We start from the raw sequence: 26,687 nt of genomic DNA, 5'->3' as shown, positions 1-26,687 counted from the left end.
TGCTTTTGTGGCGGTCGTTAATTTCCCTATATCGCTGAAAACTCGTAATCTAGCTGAAATATAGAAGTAAATACCTCTGACCAGACAGAGAACATTCCTCTGGAAATAAAGGAAATTGCATAAAAAAAACATTCTTTTTATTAAAAAGAAGAGCCTAAATTTTAGTTCTTCATAAAAACGATGACACTAGTAAATGAAGAGCCATTTTTTGTTGTAACAGAGTATGTAGGTTGAAAGAAGACAAAGGGGGGTAGTTATCAAGCCGTCAACCTCAAATACGCTGGAATTCCGCAGCGTATTTGTGGCGAGGCTGATTCGCCTTAGTTATCAAAGGCTAGAGACCGGCAAAAGTAGAATTTTGTGACGTAAGCTTCGATCTGCCGGACTCAGTCCGACACAGATCGATTCTTACGTCACTCCAGATGTTCCACAAGTGCGGCACAATCTGACTACTTTTGCTAGTTATCAAATGACTACCAGGTACGCTCGGCACTTTTCCAGCCCAGCGTACCTGGTTTTCAAACCGCCGCCCTGGAGGCGGCGGATCCCATAGGAATCAATGGGAGTCTGACCATAGCGAAAGTACAAGTTCGCTGCTGCCAGACATCCCATTGATTCCTATGGGAAATGTCTGCACCTAACACCCTAACATGTACCCCGAGTATAAACACCCCTAATCTGCCCCCCCTACACCGCCGCAACTAAATAAATATATTACCCCCTAAACCGCCGCTCCCGGAGCCCACCGCAAGCTACTCTATACATATTAACCCCTAAACCGCCGCTCCCGGAGCCCACCGCAAGCTACTCTATACATATTAACCCCTAAACCGCCGCTCCCGGACACCGCCGCAACCTACATTATACCTAGTAACCCCTATCCTGCCCCCCCCTATACCGCCGCCCTCTATAATAAAGTTATTAACCCCTAATCTGCCCCACCTACACCGTCGCCACCTATAATACATTTATTAACCCCTATCCTGCCCCCCCTACACCGCCGCCACTGTAATAAAATTATTAACCCCTAAACCTAAGTCTAACACTAACCCTAACACCCCCCTAACTTAAATATTAATTAAATAAATCTAAATAATATTTCTATTATTAACTAAATTAATCCAATTTAAAACTAAATACTTACCTTTAAAATAAAGCCTAATATAGCTACAATATAAATAATAATTATATTGTAGCTATCTTAGGATTTATTTTTATTTTACAGGTAAATTTCAATTTATTTTAACTAGGTACAATAGCTATTAAATAGTTATTAACTATTTAATAGCTTACCTAGCTAAAATAAAGAGAAATTTACCTGTAAAATAAAAACTAACCTAAGTTACAATTACACCTAACACTACACTATACTTTAATAAATTATTCCTATTTAAAACTAAATACTTACCTGTAAAATAAACCCTAAGATAGCTACAATGTAATTAATAATTACATTGTAGCTATTTTAGGATTTATATTTATTTTACAGGTAACTTTGTATTTATTTTAGCTAGTTAGAATAGTTATTAAATAGTTATTAACTATTTAATAACTACCTAGCTAAAAGAAATACAAAATTACCTGTAAAATAAATCCTAACCTAAGTTACAATTAAACCTAACACTACACTATCATTAAATTAATTAAATAAATTAACTACAAATAACTTCAATTAAATACAATTACATAAACTAACTAAAGTACAAAAAATAAAAAAAGCTAAGTTACAAAAAAATAAAAAAAATAAGTTACAAACATTTAAAAAATATTACAACAATTTTAAGCTAATTACACCTAATCTAAGCCCCCTAATAAAATAACAAAGCCCCCCAAAATAAAAAAATTCCCTACCCTATTCTACATTAAAAAAGTTCAAAGCTCTTTTACCTTACCAGCCCTTAAAAGGGCCTTTTGTGGGGCATGCCCCAAAGAAAACTGCTCTTTTGCCTGTAAAAGAAAAATACAACCCCCCCCAACATTAAAACCCACCACCCACATACCCCTAATCTAACCCAAACCCCCCTTAAAATAACCTAACACTAATCCCCTGAAGATCATCCTACCTTGAGTCGTCTTCACTCAGCCGAGCCACCGATGGAACTGAAGAGGAGATCCGGAGCGGCAGAAGTGATCCTCCAAGGGGCGCTGAAGAAGTCTTCCATCCGATGAAGTGATCCTCCAAGCGGCGCTGAAGAAGTCTTCCATCCGGGCGATGTCATCTTCCATGCGGCGCTGAAGATCATCTTCCATCCGGGCGATGTCATCTTCCAAGCGGGGTCTTCAATCTTCTTGCTTCAGGATCCATCTTCATCCCGCCGACGCGGAACATCCTTCTTCCCCGACGGACTAACGACGAATGAAGGCTCCTTTAAGGGACGTCATCCAAGATGGCGTCCCTTCAATTCCGATTGGCTGATAGGATTCTATCAGCCAATCGGAATTAAGGTAGGAAAAATCTGATTGGCTGATTGAATCAGCCAATCAGATTGAGATCGCATTCTATTGGCTGATCGGAACAGCCAATAGAATGCGATCTCAATCTGATTGGCTGATTCAATCAGCCAATCAGATTTTTCCTACCTTAATTCCAATTGGCTGATAGAATCCTATCAGCCAATCGGAATTGAAGGGACGCCATCTTGGATGACGTCCCTTAAAGGAGCCTTCATTCGTCGTTAGTCCGTCGGGGAAGAAGGATGTTCCGCGTCGGCGGGATGAAGATGGATCCTGAAGCAAGAAGATTGAAGACCCCGCTTGGAAGATGACATCGCCCGGATGGAAGATGATCTTCAGCGCCGCATGGAAGATATCGCTCGGATGGAAGACTTCTTCAGCGCCGCTTGGAGGATCACTTCATCGGATGGAAGACTTCTTCAGCGCCCCTTGGAGGATCAATTCTGCCGCTCCGGATCTCCTCTTCAGTTCCATCGGTGGCTCGGCTGAGTGAAGACGACTCAAGGTAGGATGATATTCAGGGGATTAGTGTTAGGTTATTTTAAAGGGGGTTTGGGTTAGATTAGGGGTATGTGGGTGGTGGGTTTTAATGTTGGGGGGGTTGTATTTTTTTTACAGGCAAAAGAGCTGTTTTCTTTGGGGCATGCCCCACAAAAGGCCCTTTTAAGGGCTGGTAAGGTAAAAGAGCTTTGAACTTTTTTAATGTAGAATAGGGTAGGGAATTTTTTTATTTTGGGGGGCTTTGTTATTTTATTAGGGGGCTTAGATTAGGTGTAATTAGCTTAAAATTGTTGTAATATTTTTTAAATGTTTGTAACTTATTTTTTTTATTTTTTGTAACTTAGCTTTTTTTATTTTTTGTACTTTAGTTAGTTTATGTAATTGTATTTAATTGTAGTTATTTGTAGTTAATTAATTTAATTAATTTAATGATAGTGTAGTGTTAGGTTTAATTGTAACCTAGGTTAGGATTTATTTTACAGGTAATTTTGTATTTCTTTTAGCTAGGTAGTTATTAAATAGTTAATAACTATTTAATAACTATTCTAACTAGCTAAAATAAATACAAAGTTACCTGTAAAATAAATATAAATCCTAAAATAGCTACAATGTAATTATTAATTACATTGTAGCTATCTTAGGGTTTATTTTACAGATAAGTATTTAGTTTTAAATAGGAATAATTTATTAAAGTATAGTGTAGTGTTAGGTGTAATTGTAACTTAGGTTAGTTTTTATTTTACAGGTAAATTTCTCTTTATTTTAGCTAGGTAAGCTATTAAATAGTTAATAACTATTTAATAGCTATTGTACCTAGTTAAAATAAATTGAAATTTACCTGTAAAATAAAAATAAATCCTAAGATAGCTACAATATAATTATTATTTATATTGTAGCTATATTAGGCTTTATTTTAAAGGTAAGTATTTAGTTTTAAATAGGATTAATTTAGTTAATAATAGAAATATTATTTAGATTTATTTAATTAATATTTAAGTTAGGGGGGGTGTTAGGGTTAGTGTTAGACTTAGGTTTAGGGGTTAATAAATTTATTACAGTGGCGGCGGTGTAGGGGGGGCAGGATAGGGGTTAATAATTTTAATATAGGTTGCGTCGGGGTCCGGGTGCGGCGGTTTAGGGGTTAAACTATTTATTTAGTTGTGGCAAGGTGCGGGATCAGCAGGATAGGGGTTAATAACTTTATTATAGAGGGCGGCGGTATAGGGGGGCAGGATAGGGGGTTACTAGGTATAATGTAGGTTGCGGCGGTGTCCGGGAGCGGCGGTTTAGGGGTTAATACATTTATAAGAGTTGCGGCGGGGTCTAGGAGCGGCGGTTTAGGGGTTAGTAACTTTATTGAGTTGCGGGGGGCTCCGGGGGCGCCGGTATAGGGTGTAGAACAGTGTAGTTTAGTGTGGGTGCTTAGTGACAGGCTAGCAATAAAGCTGTCAAAAAGCCGAACAGCAGCGAGATCGGATGAGTGATAACTATCACAGTCCGCTGCTCATCGCCCCGTACTTGGTGCGCGGCTTTTTGACAGATTTATTGATAAATTAGGCACATTTTTTCAGGTCCGCGGCGGCGAAGGTAGGCGAGCGTATTGGGCCGGCGAAGGCAGGAAAGTTGACACGATGATAACTACCCCCAAAAAAGTCAGTTGAGTTCACCCTTTACAGATCCTCTTTGATTGTATAATAAAACATCTGCAATATTGACAACGAAAGTAATAGAATTAATAAGCTAAACATGGATTCTGTTTTTAGCCAAAATTATATCTAAGCTGTTTTTAAAAATGATCTACTGTATTGCTCATAACAGGAAAATAAGTTTCCATTGCTGTAGATAAAATCTTTCCACTAGCCTTAAAGTGTGTGTGTCACAAACAATTTTCTAGGAATAAACAGTGATTCTGTGAACTCTATATATGGACCATGAATATGTTTATGTGATGTAATCATATCACCTTCAGACCCTGTCTGGATAACCTCTTCTAAGAAAATAAAAAGACTGAAGAAAATTCTGGGTTATTATGATTTTAAAAAGAGGTAAAGGCAAAACAAACTCATCTGTTCTAAAAAAAAGTAAGTACTTTAAAGTGGCTGCCTGAACCATTGCCCTTTTCTATAAGGTCACGCTTTACTGAAACATCAGTAGCAAGATCACTAAAACCCCAAAACAAAAATAAATAAATAAAAAATACCAATATTAAAAGGGACATAAAACAAGTTGAGATAAAGACAAAATATAATATGTACTTTAATTACTTTACCTTCAAAATTATACTGCAGTGCCTCGCCATTAACCCTTTTCTTTCAAGTTTCTGAATTGTAAAACTCTAACTCCTCCCACACATTTCCTTCTATGGCTGTATCTATATCTATTGTTGTTTTGGTAGAATGCAAAAGTGAAAAGGGATTATCTGCTGGAGCCTGCCTAGAAGCTGTGAACTCAGTTGAAATATAATGCCTGTGTCTAAACACTGATAAGGGGGGTGGAGTAGACTGCTCCAGACAGCATTGCCATTAAAGTATTTTTGTTTATTTTTGAAAATAATTTTAATTTATTTTATTATTTTAATTTATTTTATAATTATTTTTTTGCCAGCAATTTTTAAACTATTTTTAATTAATTAGCCAATTTAGGATATGCACAGATCCCAACCTGTTTTCTGGCATTTTAAGGTAGAAATTAACAATTACAGAAAGATAGATAGATAGATAGATAGATAGATAGATAGATAGATAGATATAGATAGATAGATAGATAGATAGATAGATAGATAGATAGGTAGATAGATAGATAGATAGATAGATAGATAGATAGATAGATAGATAGATAGATGATAGATATGAAGACTCTGTATTAAAGTTAATTTATAATTAAAGGAGGAATCAATCAAAACAACTATTAAAATTAAATAACTAAAAATGTTCCATTATAGACAACAAAGGCAGGATGTGAGAATTGCAATATTATATTTGAATAATTGCACAGAACTGTCTCTTTAAACCAGAAGCATTATGGTTGCCAGAATTGATATAACACTCAGCATCGTTAAGCAGCCTTGTTTGCACAGCCTCCTTGTTAAGGCCAGTTTGTGCCAGCTAGGCTCATTGTAATCAGCGACTCCGAAGGGTATGGAAAGCAGCCATGATTGTGAAAAACTCTAATAAAATGTTCTTAGGATGACAGGCTTAGAAAAATCCAAATAAGATAGCAGTCTGACAAAAAGAGCACAGCCAATCTAACTACTACCCTGAATTGCAATAAGTAGATTTAATGAATTGTCAAATTAAATTATGTGTTCAAAGGATCAGTTTGCCACAACAGCAAATTGATCTACTGACTACAGAGTAAATGAAAAATATTATAATTGTTATTTTTATTATATTTTTACTGACATTACATTATTTAACATTTATTATTTCATTTAACCTGTAAACTGCTAGGTAACCAACTGAGATCTATTGGAGATAAACAATCACAGAAGCAATGTTTTGAACCCCTGTCTGACATTATCCTTTTAAAGCCATTATGGCATTTAATTCCGTCCTAATTGCGATGGGCTTTAGCGCCGTTAGGACAAAATAAAACGTCCTAACCGCTTGGCTGTCCTGAAGTCAACAACGCATTTTGGATCTGATCGTGGTCTGGAGGGCGTGCCTAGCGTCATATGGACGCCCCCCTGACCGGATCCCATAACTGAAATCTTGCAATCGCGTGCACGATCGCAGGATTTCAATTTGTCTACATCGGAACGTTGTTCCATTGTAGACAAATTGACCAATTCACAAAAGGGTTATTTATTTGCTGTTTGTTATGAGGTAAAACAAATGTGCTGGATGTAAATACAAAGTACTTGTGCAAGTTTTTAAATTATTTCGATAGGAATCCAGATAGTTTTTTGTTGTTGTTATTTTTAATGCTGTGTTTAAAAAAACAGAAACAAAAAAATTAAAAACGTATTTTCCTGGATACTTAAACACTTGCCCGAGGCATGAAAGGGTAACATTGGAACAAAGTTCAGATGTAACTACTTTCTGGAAAAAAAATTAGATCACACAATCGTCGATGCAATCACGTGATTTCAAGACCGGAATCGCAACATGGGGGACTGCCTACGATGCTAGGCACGCCCCCAGTCCACTTTGCCATTCACTAAAAGGAGGAGACTGCAGGACACCATATAATGTAGGACGATCCATGCCTTCCTAATGGTGTTAAATTAGTTGAAACTAGCTTACTCTTATTTATACTTTTCTACCCTAAAAGTAAAGTATCATTTGCAGTTCAAACCTTTAACTGCTGAGCCATTTTCACCCCTGTGCAAAGCGAGTTAAGAGTTTTTAAATGCTGCTTACATTTAAGCCCCACTTTAAGGTATTTTTCAGTGAGAAACCCACACATGTTAATGGCCTTATTTTACATTTGCCAGACTTCAGGAAACAGTGCCAAACAATGTATAAACTAATATTTACCCAGCGCTATGTAGACCTACACTGTAGTTTTACATATAATAGCAAGTGGGCCATGGAAAGTGTAATGTTCTAACCTTTCTCTACCATGCGTACCACAGCTGCAGGAGACTACATCCAATAGCAGGACCCATCTTAGGCAGTGCAAGCATGGTGCCAAAGATTTCATAAGGAGCACCACACTGTTGACCAGGGGATTGGCTGATAAATCTGCATTTCACATGGAATGCCTGTGACATCTCCACACTCCACCTGGCTAAACTTCTGCCATCCCATTTGTCCTTCCCCTTTGTCCTTCCTAGACATTCTTATGGGGAAATTAAGTCTCAGATCTGTTAGAGATCCCCTATCAATGATGTGTAGATAATCACTTTAGGAGCTCAACTTACTCCTATGGAGGCAAATGAAAAACTGATTCTCTATGGTGTGGGAGGAGATAGTAGGGACACTCAAAGCTCTGGAGTGTAGGGTTTGTGTCAGATACAACCCCCCCAACATTAAAACCCACCACCCACATACACCTACTCTAACCCAAACCCCCCTTAAATAAACCTAACACTACCCCCCTGAAGATCTCCCTACCTTGAGTCGTCTTCACCCAGCCGGGCCGAAGTCTTCATCCGATGGGGCAGAAGAGGACATCCAGACCGGCAGAAGTCTTCATCCTACCTGGGCAGAAGAGGACATCCGGACCGGCAGACATCTTCATCCAAGCGGCATCTTCTATCTTCATCCATCCGACGAGGAGCGGCTCCATCTTCAAGACCTCCGGCGTGGAACATCCTTCTTCCCCGATGACTACCCGACGAATGAAGGTTCCTTTAAGTGACGTCATCCAAGATGGCGTCCCTCAAATTCCGATTGGCTGATAGGATTCTATCAGCCAATCGGAATTAAGGTAGGAAAAATCTGATTGGCTGATTGAATCAGCCAATCAGATTGAAGTTCAATCCGATTGGCTGATCCAATCATCCAATCAGATTGAGCTTGCATTCTATTGGCTGTTCCGATCAGCCAATAGAATGCAAGCTCAATCTGATTGGCTGATTCAATCAGCCAATCAGATTTTTCCTACCTTAATTCCGATTGGCTGATAGAATCCTATCAGCCAATCGGAATTCGAGGGACGCCATCTTGGATGACGTAACTTAAAGGAACCTTCATTCGTCGGGGAAGAAGGATGTTCCGCGCCGGAGGTTTTGAAGATGGAGCCGCTCCTCGTCGGATGGATGAAGATAGAAGATGTTTTTCCAGCTTACCGCTACCGTAAGCAACGCTGCTCCCTTTTTGGAGCCTAACGCAGCCCCTCAGACAACTCTCAATACCAGCGTTGTCTTAAGGGTGCGTTGGGAAAAAAAGCTGCGTTAACTACGCGGGTCTTTACTGACAAAACTCTAAATCTAGGCGAGTCTAAATGACAAGTATTCCAACATAGACATATCATTCCTACTGTGATTTTTAAGGGGCGCTGTTTTCAAATTGTTTTTTTTTCTTCACCCATATAACATTTTATAAATGTTATGCCTGAAAACGTATGAAGAAAAAGTGATTTAAATTTAAATTTAAGCTAATTATTATAACATTTTATTTATGTTACTTAAACTATTCAAAGCACACATTAATTGCAAACTGATTTGATCATTTGTGCACTGAATAAAATTAAAATTAGCTTCACGGGACATGAAACCCAAACATTTTCTTTCATGAATCAGATAGAGAATACAATTTTTAAAACATTTCCAATTTACTTCTAGTATCAAATTTGCTTTGTTATTCTTTGTTAAAGTGATTTCTATATAGGCAGCATTCACATGTCTAGAGAACTACATGACAGGAAATAGAGCTGCCATTTAGTGCTCTTGCTAATGTAGAACATTAATACAAAACTGCTGCCATTTAGTGCTCTTGCTAATGTAGAACATTAATGCAAAACTGCTGCCATTTAGTGCTCTTGCTAATGTATAACATTAATACAAAACTGCTGCCATCTAGTGCTCTTGCTAATGTATAACATTAATACAAAACTGCTGCCATCTAGTTCTCTTGCTAATGTGTAACATTATTATAAAGCTGCTGCCATCTAGTGCTCTTGCTAATGTATAACATTAATACAAAACTGCTGCCATTTAGTGCTCTTGTTAATGTATAACATTAATACAAAACTGCTGCCATTTAGTGCTCTTGCTAATGTAAAACATTAATACAAAACTGCTGCCATTTAGTGCTCTTGCTAATGTAGAACATTAAATACAAAACTGCTGCCATTTAGTGCTCTTGCTTATGTAGAACATTAATACAAAACTGCTGCCATTTAGTGCTCTTGCTAATGTAGAACATTAATACAAAACTGCTGCCATTTAGTGCTCTTGCTAATGTAGAACATTAATACAAAACTGCTGCCATTTAGTGCTCTTGCTAATGTAGAACATTAAATACAAAACTGCTGCCATTTAGTGCTCTTGCTAATGTAGAACATTAATACAAAACTGCTGCCATTTAGTGCTCTTGCTAATGTAGAACATTAATACAAAACTGCTGCCATTTAGTGCTCTTGCTAATGTAGAACATTAAATACAAAACTGCTGCCATTTAGTGCTCTTGCTAATGTAGAACATTAATACACAACTGCTGCCATCTAGTGCTCTTGCTAATGTATAACATTAATATAAAACTGCTGCCATTTAGTGCTCTTGCTAATGTAGAACATTAATACAAAACTGCTGCCATTTAGTGCTCTTGCTAATGTAGAACATTAAATACAAAACTGCTGCCATTTAGTGCTCTTGCTAATGTAGAACATTAATACAAAACTGCTGCCATTTAGTGCTCTTGCTAATGTAGAACATTAATGCAAAACTGCTGCCATTTAGTGCTCTTGCTAATGTATAACATGAATACAAAACTGCTGCCATCTAGTGCTCTTGCTAATGTATAACATTAATACAAAACTGCTGCCATCTAGTTCTCTTGCTAATGTGTAACATTATTATAAAGCTGCTGCCATCTAGTGCTCTTGCTAATGTATAACATTAATACAAAACTGCTGCCATTTAGTGCTCTTGCTAATGTAGAACATTAATACAAAACTGCTGCCATCTAGTGCTCTTGCTAATGTAGAACATTAATACAAAACTGCTGCCATTTAGTGCTCTTGCTAATGTAGAACATTAATACAAAACTGCTGCCATCTAGTGCTCTTGCTAATGTAGAACATTAATACAAAACTGCTGCCATTTAGTGCTCTTGCTAATGTAGAACATTAATACAAAACTGCTGCCATTTAGTGCTCTTGCTAATGTAGAACATTAAATACAAAACTGCTGCCATTTAGTGCTCTTGCTAATGTAGAACATTAATACAAAACTGCTGCCATTTAGTGCTCTTGCTAATGTAGAACATTAATACAAAACTGCTGCCATTTAGTGCTCTTGCTAATGTAGAACATTAATACAAAACTGCTGCCATTTAGTGCTCTTGCTAATGTAGAACATTAAATACAAAACTGCTGCCATTTAGTGCTCTTGCTAATGTAGAACATTAATACAAAACTGCTGCCATTTAGTGCTCTTGCTAATGTAGAACATTAATACAAAACTGCTGCCATCTAGTGCTCTTGCTAATGTATAACATTAATATAAAACTGCTGCCATCTAGTGCTCTTGCTAATGTATAACATTAATATAAAACTGCTGCCATCTAGTGCTCTTGCTAATGTAGAACATTAATACAAAACTGCTGCCATTTAGTGCTCTTGCTAATGTAGAACATTAATACAAAACTGCTGCCATTTAGTGCTCTTGCTAATGTAGAACATTAAATACAAAACTGCTGCCATTTAGTGCTCTTGCTAATGTAGAACATTAATACAAAACTGCTGACATTTAGTGCTCTTGCTAATGTAGAACATTAATACAAAACTGCTGCCATCTAGTGCTCTTGCTAATGTATAACATTAATATAAAACTGCTGCCATCTAGTGCTCTTGCTAATGTATAACATTAATATAAAACTGCTGCCATCTAGTGCTCTTGCTAATGTAGAACATTAATATAAAACTGCTGCCATCTAGTGCTCTTGCTAATGTAGAACATTACTACAAAACTGCTGCCATCTAGTGCTCTTGCTAATGTATAACATTAATATAAAACTGCTGCCATCTAGTGCTCTTGCTAATGTAGAACATTAATACAAAACTGCTGCCATTTAGTGCTCTTGCTAATGTAGAACATTAATACAAAACTGCTGCCATTTAGTACTGCAGACACGTGCACACTCCTGAGCTTACGTTACTGCTTTTCAACAAAGTATAACAAAACATTTGATCATTTGGAAAGTTGTTTAAAATTGTATGTTCTATCTGAATCATGAAAGAAAAATGTTGGGCTTTATGACCCTTTAATATTGGCTTGAATTTTAGCCTGGTGGTCAGTAAAATCGGTCAGGTGATGTGCCCGTTAAAGGGACAGTATACACCAATTTTCATATAACTGCATGTAATAGACATTACTATAAAGAATAATATGCACAGATACTGATAGAAAAATCCATTGTAAAACCTTTTAAAAACTTACTTAGAAGCTCCCAGTTTAGCTCTGTTTATAAGGTTCCTGGAACACCCACTGCAAGTGGGAAATAGCAGACTCGCCCCCCTCCCCCTTCCTTTGCATATGAAAAGACCCTTTACACAAACAGAAGCAAGCTTGAGTAGGTATACGACGGTATTCTCCTAAAACTTTGGGGCTTGGTTAGGAATCTGAAAATCAGAGCAATGCTATTTAAAAATAAGCAAAACTATCCTTTAAAAATATATATTTTTTTTTTAAAAAAACTGTATATGCTTTATAAATGGATAACTTACAAAACATTTATGCAAAGAAAAATCTAGTGTATAATGTCCCTTTAAGGGCCAGATTACGAGTGGAGCACTATTTACCGTGCTAACACTGCATGAAGTAAGCTTTTTGCGCACGTCAGGTAGCGCTCGTGTTACAAGTTGAAAGTAAAAAGTTTTCACTCGGGCACTAACAAATCTCCCAGCGTAATACTGTGCAAGTATAAAAGATCGTCAGGTGAAGACAATAGAATACTTACATCTTTCAGCTTTAAGCTAGCTCTGAGATAAGAAGCTTAATGTAATAAACCCACTGGCAAAAAGAAAATTGAATGCTTAACTGATAAATTTATTTCTTTTTTGACACGATGAGTCCACGGACCATCATTAATTACTGTTGGGAATATCACTCCTGCCCAGGAGGGGGGGGGGGGGGCAAATAGCACCACAGCAAAGCTGTTAAATATCACCTCCCTTCTATCCCACTCCAGTCATTCGACCGAAGTAAAGGAGAGAAAGGAAGTAACAAGGTGCAGAGGTGTCTGAAGTTTATAACATATCAACAACCTGTCTCAAAAACAGGGCGGGCTGTGGACTCATCGTGTCAAAAAAGAAATACATTTATCAGGTAAGCATAAATTTTCTTTTCTTTTTAATGACACGATGAGTCCACGGATCATCATTAATTACTGTTGGGAATCAATACCCAAGCTAGAGTACACAGATGATAAGGGAGGGACAAGACAGGAACCTAAACTGAAGGCACCACTGCTTGAAGAACCTTTCTCCCAAAAGCGACCTCAGCTGAGGCCAAAAGTGCAATTTTATAGAATTTTGAAGAAGAGTTAAAAAGAGAACCAAGATGCAGCCTTGCAAGTCTGTTCCGTAGAAACTTCACCTCTGACTGCCGATGAGAAATCAACAGCCCTCATGGAAAGAGCCGTCACTCTCTCTGGAGGTTGCTATCCAGCAATCTCTAGACAAAATGTAAGATACTCTTCAGCCAGAAAGAAAGAAAAGCAGCCATAACTTTCTGTTCCTTACGCCTTTCTGAGAAAACCACAGATAAGGAAGAAGACTTACAAAATCCTTAGTCGCCTGCAAGTAAATTTTTTTGTCTAAATAGTGACAAAACCCTTCCTTCAGAGAAGAAGGATTAGGACACAAGGAAGGAACACCAGTCTCCTGATTAACGCTCCAGACAAAAATAACATAATGGTACGTAAAACCACCTTATCTGAAGAAAACTAAGGTAAGGTGACTCACACTGTAATGTCGAGAGATCTGTCCCTCTACAAGCCGAGGAAAGAGTAATACAAAACAAAACTTTCCCAGATAATATCTAAGGGATGCATCGGCTCAAAAAGAGCCCCCTGATACCCCTAAGAACTAAATTAAGACTCTAAGGAGGATCAACTGGTTAGAATACAGGCCTCATCCTGATCAAGGCCTGACAAAACGAATGTACGCCTGGAATTCCTCCAGACGTATATGTAACAATATAGACAAGGCAGAAATTAGACCCTTTAGGGAACTTGCCGATAAACGCTTCTCCAAACCTTCTTGGAAAAAGGACAGAATTCTAAGAATCTTAACTCTACTCCAACAGTAGACCTTGAATATAGATATTTACGCCATATCTTATAGTAAATCCTTCTAGTTATAGGATTATTATCCTGAATGATAATCTCAATGACCGACTCCGAAAATCCACGCTTGGATAAAACCAAGCGTTCAATCTCCAAGCAGTCAGCATCAGAGAAAACTAGATTTGGATGAAGGAAGAACTTTGAAGGAGAAGACCTTTCCTCAACGAAAGTCTCCAAGATGGAAGAGATGCAAGACCATCAGGTCTGCATAATAATCCTGTGAAGCCACGCCAGTGCATTAAGGATCACTGACGCCCTCTCCTGCTTGACTCGAGCATGATTAGAGAAAGAAGAGCAAAAAGTAGGACAAAGGTATGCAAGACTGAAACTCAGAGGTATTGCCAGAGCATCCATTGGAATAGTCTGAGGGTCCCTTAACCTCGACCTGTACTTCGAAAGACTAGCATTTTGCAGAGATGCCATGAAGTCCAAATCAGGCTGGAAATCCACTCCTGGAATGTGTATCGTCGACCTACTGGAACTTCCATGTTCCCTGAGTCTTTATGGAGCCCCCTGATCCCCATCCCAGAAATCTGGTGTCTGTAGTCACAATCACCCAAGAGGGTCTGCAAAAGCAGGTTCCCTGGGAGAGATGATCCTGAGACAACCACCAAGGTAGAGAATCCCTGTCTCCTGCTCCAGCTGTAATCGCGGAGACAGATCTGCAAAATCTCCGTTCCACTGCCCGAGTATGCCTAACTGCAGAGGACTGAGGTGGAAACGAGTGAACGGGATGATGTTTCTTGCCGCAACCATCAGCACAAATACCTCCATGCACTGAGCCACTGAAGGACGAGAAGAGAACTGAAGTGCTAGGCAAGAATTTAATTCTTTGATTTCCTGACTTTTGTCAAAAACAAAACTTATGCTTATCTGATAAATTTCTTTCTTTTGCGATGTACCGAGTCCACGGATTCATCCTTACTTGTGGGATATTATCCTTCCTAACAGGAAGTGGCAAAGAGAGCACCACAGCAGAGCTGTCTATGTAGCTCCCCCCTTAACTGCACCCCCCAGTCATTCGACTGAAGGCCAAGGAAGAAAAAGGAGAAACTTTAAGGTGCAGAGGTGACTGAAGTTTTCAATAAAAAATACTATCTGTCTTGAATAGACAGGGTGGGCCTTGGACTCGGTACATCGCATAAGAAAGAAATTTATCAGGTAAGCATAAATTTTGTTTTCTTTTGCAAGATATACCGAGTCCAAGCCAAACGGATGATGCTTTTCAGCCAAAAGGAAAGAGAGGTAGCCGTAGCCTTTTGACCCCTACGTTTTCCAGAATAGACAACAAACAAAGAAGATGATTGATGAAAATCTTTGATTGCCTGCAAATAGAACTTCAAAGCACGAACCACGTCCAAGTTGTGCAATAAATGTTCCTTCTTAGAAGAAGGATTAGGACACAGAGAAGGAACAACAATCTCCTGATTGATATTCCTGTTAGTAACCACCTTAGGGAGGAACCCAGGTTTGGGACGCAAAACCACCTTATCAGCATGAAAAACAAGATAAGGCGAGTCACATTATAATGCAGATAATTCAGAAACCATTCGAGCTGAAGAGATAGCAACTAGAAACAGAACTTTCCAAGATAGAAATGTAATATCTATGGAATGCATGGGTTCAAACGGAATCCCCTGAAGAACATTAAGAACGAAAATTTAGACTCCATGGCGGAGCAACAGGTTTAAACACAGGCTTGATTCTAACTAAAGCCTGAACATCTGGGACATCTGCCAGACGCTTGTGCAATAGAATAGACAGAGCAGATATCTGTCCTTTTAAGGAACTAGCGGACAATCCTTTCTCCAATCCTTCTTGAAGAAAGGACAAATTCCTAGGAATCCTGATCTTACTCCATGAGTAGCCCTTGGATTCGCACCAAAAAAGATATTTACGCCATATCTTATGATAGATTTTCCTGGTGACAGGCTTTCGAGCCTGAATCAATGACCGACTCAGAGAAACCCCGCTTTGATAAAATCAAGCGTTCAATCTCCAAGCAGTCAGTTGCAGAGAAATTAGATTTGGATGCTTGAACGGACCTTAAAACAGAAGGTCCTGTCACAATGGCAGAGTCCACGGTGGCAGAGATGACATGTCCACTAGGTCTGCATACCAATTCCTGCGTGGTCACGCAGGCGCTATCAAAACCACCGAAGCTCTCTCCTGTTTGATTCTGGCAATCAGACGTGGAAGGAGAGGGAAAGGTGGAAACACATAAGCCAGGTTGAACGACCAGGGTACTGCTAGAGCACCTATCAGTACTGCCTGAGGATCCCTGGACCTGGATCCGTAACAAGGAAGTTTGGCGTTCTGACAAGACGCCATCAGATCCAATTCTGGTGTGCCCCATAGCCGTACCAGTTGAGCAAACACCTCCGGATGGAGCTCCCACTCCCCCGGATGAAATGTCTGACGACTTAAAAAATCTGCCTCCCAGTTCTCTACCCCTGGGATATAGATCGCTGATAGATGGCAAGAGTGAGTCTCTGCCCATCGGATTATCCTGGACACTTCCATCATCGCCAAGGAACTCCTTGATCCCCCCTGATGATTGATGTAAGCTACAGTCGTGTTGTTGTCCGACTGAAATCTGATGAATCCGGCCAAAGCCAGCTGAGGCCACGCCTGAAGAGCATTGAATATCGCTCTTAATTCCAGAATATTTATTGGTAGGAGGGCCTCCTCCTGAGTCCACAAACCCTGTGCTTTCAGGGAATTCCAGACTGCACCCCAGCCCAGTAGGCTGGCGTCCGTCGTCACTATAACCCACGCTGGCCTGCGGAAACACATTCCCCAGGAAAGGTGAACCTGTGACAGGCACCAAAGAAGAGAATCTCTGGTCTTTTGATCCAGATTTATCTGAGGGGAAAATCTGCATAATCCCCATTCCACTGTTTAAGCATGCATAGTTGCAGTGGTCTTAGATGCAAGAGATGCAAGCGAGCAAATGGAACAATATCCATTTCTGCTACCATAAGTCCGATTACCTCCATACACTGAGCCCCTGACGGCTGAGGAATGGAATGAAGAGCTCAGCAGGTGGTTAAAATCTTTGATTTTCTGACCTCTGTCAGAAAAATTTTCATGTCCACCGAATCTATCAGAGTTCCCAAGAATGGAACTCTTGTGAGAGGAATAAGGGAACTCTTTTTCACGTTCACCTTCCACCCATGAGATCTTAGAAAGGCTAACAATAAGTCCTTGTGAGACTTGGCTAGTTAGAAAGTCGACGCTTGAATTAGGATGTCATCTAGATAAGGCGCCACTACTATGCCCAGCGGCCTTAGGACCGCCAGAAGGGGCCCTAGCACCTTTGTGAAGATTCAACCCGAAGGGAAGAGCCACAAACTGGTAATGCCTGTCCAAAAAGGCAAACCTGAGGAACTGGTGAAGATCTTTGTGGATAGGAATGTGTAGATACACATCCTTTAAATCCACGGTGGTCATATATTGACCCTCCTGGACCATTGGTAAAATAGTCCTAATGGTCTCCATCTTGAAGGATGGAACTCTTAGGAATTGGTTTAGGATCTTGAGATCTAAAATTGGTATGAAGGTTCCCTCTTTCTTGGGAACCCCAAACAGATTGGAATAGAAACCTTGTCCCTGATCTGCTTTCAGAACTGGGCAGATCACTCCCATGGTAAAACGGTCTTCTACACAGCGTAAGAATACCTCTCTTTTTGTCTGGTTTACAGACAATTGAGAAAGATGAAATCTCCCCCTTGGAGGAGAATATTTGAAATCTAGGAGATACCCCTGGGTTACAATTTCTATGGCCCAGGAGTCCTGAACATTTCTTGCCCAGGCCTGAGCAAAGAGAGAGTCTGCCCCCTACTAGATCCGGTCCCGCATCGGGGGCTACCCCTTCATGCTGTTTTAGTGGCAGCAGCAGGCTTTTTGGCCTGTTTACCCTTGTTCCAAGCCTGGTTAGGTCTCCAGGTTGGCTTGGATTGAGCAAAGTTCCCCTCTTGCTTTGCAGCAGGGGAAGAAGAAACGGGACCACCTTTGAAGTTTCGAAAGGAACGAAAATTATGTTGTTTGGTCCTTGTCTCATTTGACTTTTCTTGAGGGAGGGCATGACCCTTCCCCCCAGTGATATCTGAAATGATCTCTTTCAGTGCAGACCTGAATAGGGTCTTACCTTTGAAAGGGATGGTCAAAAGCTTAGATTTAGATGACACATCAGCCAACCAGGACTTAAGCCATAATGCTCTACGCGCTAAAATGGCAAAACCTGAATTATTTGCTGCTAACTTAGCGAGATGAAAAGCGGCGTCTGTAATAAAAGAATTAGCTAGCTTAAGAGCCTTAATTCTGTTCAGAATATCATCTAGTGGGGTCTCCACCTGAAGAGCCTCTTCTAGAGCCTCAAACCAAAAGGCAGCTGCAGTGGTTACAGGAACAATGCACGCTATAGGTTGAAGAAGAAAACCTTGATGAAAATTTTTTTTCTTTAGTAGACCCTCTAATTTTTTATCCATAGGATCAATGAAAGCACAACTGTCTTAAATAGGTATAGTTGTACGCTTAGCCAGAGTAGAAATAGCTCCCTCCACCTTAGGGACCATCTGCCATGAGTCCTTCATGGTGTCAGATATGGGAAACATTTTCTTAAAAACAGGAGGGGGAGCGAACGGAATACCTGGTCTATCCCACTCCTTAGTAACAATGTCCGAAATCCTCTTAGGGACCGGAAAATCATCAGTGTAAACAGGAACCTCTAAATATTTGTCCATTTTACACAATTTCTCTGGAACTACAATAGGGTCACAATCATCCAGAGTCGCTAAAACCTCCCTGAGCAATAAACGGAGGTGTTTTAGCTTAAATTTAAATGCCATCATATCTGAATCTGTCTGAGGGAACATCCTTCCTGAATCAGAAATCTCTCCCTCAGATAGTAAATCCCTCATCCCTACCTCAGAACATTGTGAGGGAATATCGGATACGGCTACTAAAGCATCAGAAGGCTCAGCATTTGTTCTTAACCCAGAGCTACTGCGCTTCCCTTGCAACCCTGGCAGTTTAGATAAAACCTCTGTGAGGGTAGTATTCATAACTGAGGCCATATCTTGCAAGGTGAAAGAATTAGACGCACTAGAAGTACTTGGCGTCACTTGTGCGGGCGTTACTGGTTGTGACACTTGGGAAGAACTAGATGGCAAAACCTGATTTCCTTCTGTCTGAGAATCATCCAAGGCCAAACTTTTATAAGTCAAAATAAGCTGTTTGCAATTTATAGACATATCAGTACAAGTGGGACACATTCTAAGAGGGGGTTCCACAATGGCTTCTAACAAATTGAGCAATGAGTTTCCTCAATGTCAGACATGTTGAACAGGCTAGTAATGAGGCAAGCAAGTTTGGAAAACACTTTATTTCATGAAAAAAACACAATTTTCAAAAACGGTACTGTGCCTTTAAGAGAAAAAAAAGGCATACACAAACTGCAAAACTGCTTAAATTTGCCTCAAATTTTCCGAATTTTTTACAGTGCACCCACTAAGCTTTCGAAAGATTGCACCACAAGTAATTAAGCAATAAACCCCCAAATGAGAAAACCGGATTGACAAATGTCTAAAACCGGTAAAAACCCCTGTCAGCACCTTGCCACAGCTGTGCTGTGGCGCCTACCTGCCCTTAGGGAACGATAATGTGGGGATAAAGCTTCGATTAGGCCCCAGAAGTGTACCAGGACCTCTGGAGATGTTGCTTGCTGCTTGTCTGCATAAACTAAATGCGCAACTGAGGCGCGAAAATAGGCCCTGCCCATCTCACTTGATGTTGCTGGGGCATACACAAAATCTATCAAACCTGTTTTGTAAGCCATGTGGGTTATAAAAACCCCTAAATAAGCCAAGTGTACCCTCAAACAGATGTCCCATAAGAAATAAAAACGTTACTCCCAGCACCCACAAACGTTTGCCTAATATATCATATACAAACTGAGTGCCTAAGATTAGCCCTTTATGCAAGCTAGTAATGCCCCTTATAAACTAGGATTATTGCTTACCCTTCCCCTAATGGGGATACTGTCAGCCTTTCTGAGTTAACACAGTCTCTGCAGAAAAATTACTGAACATACCTCATTGCTGTATAGCAAGAAACCGTTCCTCACACTGAAGTTTTCCTGTACTCCTCAGCTTCTGTGGGAACAGCAGTGGACCTTAGTTACAAATGCTAAGATCATCATCCTCCAGGCAGAAATCTTCATCTATGTCCTGCCTGAGAGTAAATAGTACAACACCGGTACCATTTAAAAATAACAATCTCTTGCTTGAAGATAAAATAAAACTAACAGTTTAACACCTCTTTCACTTTACCCTTCCTGCTTAGAGCCGGCAAAGAGAATGACTGTGGGGTGGAGTTAAGGGGGGAGCTATATAGACAGCTCTGCTGTGGTGCTCTCTTTGCCACTTCCTGTTAGGAAGGATAATATCCCACAAGTAATGATGAATCCGTGGACTCTGTACATCTTGCAAAAGAAATAACTCTCATTGATAAGGAGTCTATTATGGTACCCAAGGAAACTATCCTTGTAGATGGAACTAAAGAACTCTTTTCCAAATTCACCTTCCATCCGTGAGACCGTAGGAAGGATAACATTTCCGTGTGTGATCCTTGAACCAGAATGTCATCCAGATAAATAACCACTGCAATGCCCCGCGATCGGAGCACCACTAGCAGGGATCCCAGAACCTTTGAGAAAATTCTGGGAGCTGTGGCAAGCCAAATGGAAGAGCCACGAACTGGAAGTGTTTGTCTTAGAAACTTGTGATGGTCCCTGTGGATGGTAACATGCAAGAAAATGTCCCTTAAATCCACGATGGTCATAAATTGACCCTCTTGGACCAAAGGAAGAATGAAACTAGTAGTTTCCATCTTGAAGGACGGCACTGTGACAAACTTATTAGGACTTTGAGATCTAAAATTGGTCTGAAGGTTCCCACCTTCTAGGAAACCATGAACAGATTGGAATAGAATCCCAGACCTCGTTCCTGCATTGGAGCAGGAACAATCACTCCCAGGTCGGAGAGGTCCCGCACACAAAGTAAGAATGTCTTTCCTTAGTCTGGTCTACAGATCATCTTGAAAATCGAAAACCTGCCCCTGGGAGGAAAGGTCCGAACTTAAGTTTGTATCCCTGGGACACAATGTCCACCGCCAAGAATCCTGAACATTTCAAACCTAAGCTCAAACGAAGAAGGAATCCAGCCCCATACAAGATCTGATCCATATCGGAGGCATGCCCTTCATGCTGTCTTTGATTCAACAGTAGGCTTCTTGGATTGCTTTCCCCTAGTCCAATACTGAATGGGTCTCCAGGAAGACCTGGACAGCTCACGCCTGTAAAAGGGAGTGGAAAGAATTTCCTAGAATTTTCAAAAGGAACTAAAATTACTCTGACCTCCCTTTTATTTATTTCTCTTATCCTGAGGGAGGGAATGTTTCTTAACTCCCATAATATCAGCGATTATCTCCGTCAAACCAGGTCTTTCCCTTGTAAGGAGTCGTTAAAAGATTAGACTTAGATGAGACATCCGCAGACCAAGATTTTAATCATAACGCTCTGCGGTCCATATAACAAGCCTAAAATCCTAGCTCCCTGTTAACAAACTGAAGGGAAGTATCTGTAATAAAGGAGTTGGCCAACTTAAAGGCCTTTATCCTATCCTGTATTTCTTCGAGGGGAGTGTCTGTCTGAATAGAATCAGACAACGCATGAAACATGTATGCTACCGCACTAGTGACGTTAGCACCGCAGGTTACCATTGTAAACCCAGATGTACATATATTTTTTTTTTTTTAAAGCAACCCCTCTAACTTCTTATCCATAGGATCTTTAAAGGAACAACTATCCTCTATGGGCATAGTAGGGCCCTGGTTAGTGTGCCCCTTCTGCCAAGACTCCTTAATAGAGTCCGCTATAGGAAACATCCCATTAAAAATAGGGTATGGATAAAAAAGGGATACCCAGTTTCTCCCATTCCTAGCAATAATCTTTGTAGCCCTTACTGGTACAGGAAATACTTCCACCATGAGGGGCACGTCAAATTACTTGTTTAGTTTACTGGACTTTTTAGGATTGACTACGCAGATAGTCTCAAAGTCATCCAAGGTAGCTAAAATCTCCTTAAATTAACAAACGGAGGTGTACAAGCCAAAACCTGAAGAAATCCACTACAGTATCAGATAAAGATATTACACTGTCTGAGTCTGAGATTTCCTCCTCAGATACTACTGAAGTATCTTCCTCTTCAAGCTTCTGGAAAGAAAACTTTCGGAATAGTCACTACTGTATTAGAAACCTTTAATTGAATACATTTCCTCTTACGTTTTCCCTGCAGCATTGGAAAAGCAGACAATGCCTCAGATACTGCCACTGACATTAGAGAAGTGATGTCTTGCAAGGTAACTCCACGTGGAGTTTGAGAGAAAGCGCAGGGCACTGCATGTGTGGGCGATAACATTTTTTGGGACACTTGAGAAGAAAGATGCGGCATATATTGAACATTGTCATTAGACTCCTGAACAAGATCTGCCTTACAAGAAGTTGGCTCAGAAAAGTCTATCCCTATTTTTTAAATACTCTCACCACATGAGAAACAGAAAGGGATTGGTGGTTCCATATTGGTATCAAAACATAAAGAACAAGAGACACTATGCAGGGCCTCTTGGTCCATACTGACTCACAATGGATGAATTAATCAAATAAAAGTCTTAAATTTTTTAATAAAAATTAATACAGAATAAACGGTACTGTCTCTTTAAATTTTAAAACGTAAGTTTTTATTTTTTGTGCAGAAAATAGGGTAAATGAGTACACCAATACTGTAGAACCCTTCTACCCCTCAGCTAAACCTTGCTGAGGTTCCCATTTTGCTTTCTCACACCAGATAGATTCCCTCAGAAAAAGGACAGGAACTCAGCTGTAGCGCTGTCCGGTCCTAACGCATGTTTAAACACTGAGGGCTCAATTTATAATATCAAACTGTCTGATCCTTCCGATCCTTCCGATAACAGGAAGTGTTAGGAAGTGTAAAGGACGTGGTGCGCAACCCAAAATGGCGCCAAACATAACTCTGCCCATCGTGGGCGTTTCCAAATTCAATCTCCCGGTCGCCATTTCAATGCTTAAAGTTAAGTCACCGGGAGATATTATCTGCAAAGCCTGGAAGTAAACAGAGTCTTCAGTTTCTAGACTGCTGCTTAGCCCTGTGAACAGTGAAACACCACCTCTAATAAACCTGTCTCCTCAGTCCCAGTGATATAAGCCCCCGGGAGCAGTGAAAAATCACCTATTCATGAGATCTCCTCAGCCCCAGTGCCTGCTTAAAAGTTGCTGTCTATAAATCCCCTCCTTTTGTATATATAAGGCTCTATGTCCCAGGTAAATAAAGTGCTCCACTTCCTCTGGATCCTTTTATTATTTTCCCAGAACCAGAATAAAAAGTCAGCACTTACCTTGTAAATCTGCCAGACAGCAAGGCAGCTCAGCAGGTTTGAGAGGTCCTCTCCCTCACATAGCCCTGTAGAGAAAAGATAAAGCCTGAGTAATCTTACTTAGGCTATCAGGATTAGGGCAGCATAAATTACATGGGAGGCGCAGTGAAAAATAATGTCCCACAAGTTCCCATTGCTCTAAAGCCTCCACTGCTCTACTGAAGAGTCTGATATGGACTACGGCTACACCCTAGGACAAAGCAGCACAATCTTGCACTACTTAAAAAATAATAAAATCTTGCTTGATGAATCTTTTTCTAACACCTAACTTTACCACTTCCTTGCTCTAACGTAGGCAAAGAGAATGACTGGAGTGGGAGGGAAGGGAGGTGATATTTAACAGCTTTGCTGTGGTGCTCTTTGCTGCCTCCTGCTGGGCAGGAGTGATATTCCCATCAGTAATTAATGATGATCCGTGGACTTATCATGTCTTTAAAATGAAAGCAGGATCACATTCTTCAAAAATCTTCAATTTATTAAAACACTGTCACTCCGGGTACGGCTTGCATGAAGGGGGTCACGGCAACGTCTACAGACATTCAGGATATTATATCCAAATGAGCATTCTGACTAATTTCCACTTTTTGAGTGCTGGTTAAGTATCCTCACCCTTCTCAGTGACTTGCCTGAATATCTCATATGCACAATACTCACTGTCTTACAGATACGTCCTACTAATGTTCATTGTCTTACAAATACTTCCTACTAATATTCACTGTCTTACAGATACTTCCTACTAATGCTCAATGTCTTACAGATACTTCCTACTAATACTCACCGTCTTACTGATAATTCCTACTAATACTCACGGTCTTACAGATACTTCCTACTAATACTCACTGTCACATATACTTCCTACTAATACTCACTGTCTTACAAATACTTCCTACTAATGCTCACTGTCTTACATATACTTCCTACTAAAACTCATTGTCTTACAGATACTTCCTACTAATACTTACTGTCTTACAAAATCAGATACTTCCTACTAATACTCACTGTCTTACAGATACTTCCTACTAAATGCTCAGTCTTACAGATACTTCCTATTAATGCTCACAGTCTTATAGATACTTCCTACTAATACTCACTGTCTTACAAATACTTCCTACTAATGTTCATTGTCTTACATATATTCCTGCTAATACTCACTGTCTTACAGATACTTCTTTTTTTTTTTTTTTTTTGAGGTTAAAAAAAATGAAAAGCAATACAAAATAAACTACATAATTATCTTCAGCCCATAGGGATGAGTTACAAAAAGGCAACAATCTTTGCATGTGATAAAGCAATCCAATCATTAACATTATAAGATATAACTAATAAAATATATTTTAACATCTCAAAATAAATGTAAATACCAGAGCTAAAGGTAATTCTAAGTTAGTAGAATTGCCTAAATTATTGGGAATATAAGAGTAAAAACCTCCATTTTCTTTTTTTTAAATACCCAGAGCAATTTAATAAACCTAATCTGGCTGTAAATTTAACATAATGCATTTTGAACACATACATTTACTAAGCATCATATATTTTGTTCTAAACAAGCAAAACAAGAAAAGAAAATAATTGTGAGGTTTTCTTGCCTCACGAAACAGAGACCTCAATTAAGCACTATTGGAGTTTTAGCCATGCAAATAAAGTAAACTGATGAGCTAAAATCAAATGATTGTACTGCAACATCTATCTAGGACATCTAGGACATAATTCCTACATGAGAGACTAAAATAAAAAAAATAACAAATTAAACAGAAAGAGGTAGGGGGGAAAAAACAAACAAAAAAAAAAACAGGATAGGCCCCAACCTCCTCCTACCCTCGCCACCCTCTCCTCCCCCCAGCTCTCGCCAGGCTTAAATTCTCAATCAACAGGGCTTCCTTCCCTTGCGAATAAAGGAGCAAAAAATTCAGACTGAGTCACAAAGTCAGAGTTTCTAAAGCGATAGAGTATAATTTTTTGAATATTGTGAGGAGACGCTTTAATTATATCTTTCTATTTTGAAATACATTTTTGGACACTTGCATCAGATTGCGTATCAACTAAATTTTGTTCCAGAGTAATGTGATGGTAAATTTTATCAATGAATTATCTAAGTCTAAGTGGTTTGTGAGATTTCCAATTTTTTAGGATTTGTTGTCTTACTAAGAAAATTACTGTATTAATAAGATTATGATTAATGCTATTAGGTATATTATCAGCAAGAAAAATAACCTTAAAGATGTCAAACTCCAACCTGTGAGTCAGTCTACAGGACAACCAAAAAGTTACTTTCAGCCAGAAAGAGTTAACTTTGGGGCAGGACCAGAAATAATGGACAATGTCAGCTCTAGATAGGAGACATTTAGGGCAATTCACACTTTCCGCATTCCAGCTTGCCAGAACTTGCAGAGTCAATTAGGCTTTGTGCAAGATTTTGAGATAAGACTCTCTCCAAATTATTGACGGGGAGGTGAGTGACGCCTTAGAAAGACTTGAACTAATCATGTTATTATCTATATTTAAATACGGGAGATCTTGCCACTTATCTGCTAGCATTTGAATGTTCTCTTCCCCTTCTTTTTTTAACAGAGTCTTACATCAAAATGAAATATGGTGGTTGTCCTGCTTATAGATATTTATACATGAGTATAAGGAATGCCAGTCCTCATCCAAACTTCTATCTGAGGAAAAGAGACTCCGTAGATAATGTCTGGCTTGTAAGAAGGCAAAAAAGTCCTGATTCTCTAAGTCAAATTCTACTTTTAGGTCCTGATAGGATTTCAATGATCCCGTCTCATTATTGATCAACTGACGCGGGGAGGTTAAACCTTTATACTCCCATCTTAGGAAGACAAAGGAAGAAATACCTTCTGGAAAACTGGGGTTGGCTCTGAAAGTTAAGTACCTGGAATTTTTTTTTATTAATCCCCAATTGTTTCAAGCATTTATGCCAGGCCACTATTACATTATTTATACACATCAAGTCTCTTACAAAAGCCGGATGCATTTTACTGTCCGAGTGTAGTAAATTGATTAGAGAGAAAGGCCCTGAAATCCAAAATTAGCTAAAGAAGTAAACAAATGGTCCCAGTCTACACGATCGAACACTTTTTCGGCGTCTAGCGCAAGAATGGCAGCATCTGACTGTGGGGAAATTTTTTTATCTTTAGCTTTAGCCCAGAAATAATCCAAAATTGTTAGTTAGCTGGTTTTTATCAGCTGCTTTACCTATGGAGAGGGTAACTGGGGCATGGTCCGAGATAATAAAATCTTTTATATCCGCTA

The 26,687-nt window shown here is 39.5% G+C and overlaps 1 protein-coding gene across 1 annotated transcript; it reads right to left on the bottom strand.

Moving 5' to 3' along the window:
* Nucleotides 1-15,814: 15,814 nt before the first annotated feature.
* Nucleotides 15,815-17,108, bottom strand: LOC128635736 (uncharacterized). Its single transcript, XM_053688853.1, has 2 exons — nt 16,982-17,108; nt 15,815-16,947 (listed from the first exon to the last, which is right to left on the bottom strand). Exon 2 carries the CDS (start codon nt 16,801-16,803, stop codon nt 15,817-15,819), a length of 987 nt encoding a protein of 328 aa, XP_053544828.1. The 5' UTR covers nt 16,804-16,947; nt 16,982-17,108; the 3' UTR covers nt 15,815-15,816.
* Nucleotides 17,109-26,687: the final 9,579 nt, after the last annotated feature.

Source organism: Bombina bombina, chromosome 7, assembly GCF_027579735.1.
Source record: "Bombina bombina isolate aBomBom1 chromosome 7, aBomBom1.pri, whole genome shotgun sequence".
NCBI classification, from domain to species: Eukaryota; Metazoa; Chordata; class Amphibia; order Anura; family Bombinatoridae; genus Bombina; species Bombina bombina.
The sequence above is the reverse complement of the archived record's forward strand: the minus strand, read 5'-3'. Positions and strand labels throughout refer to the sequence as shown.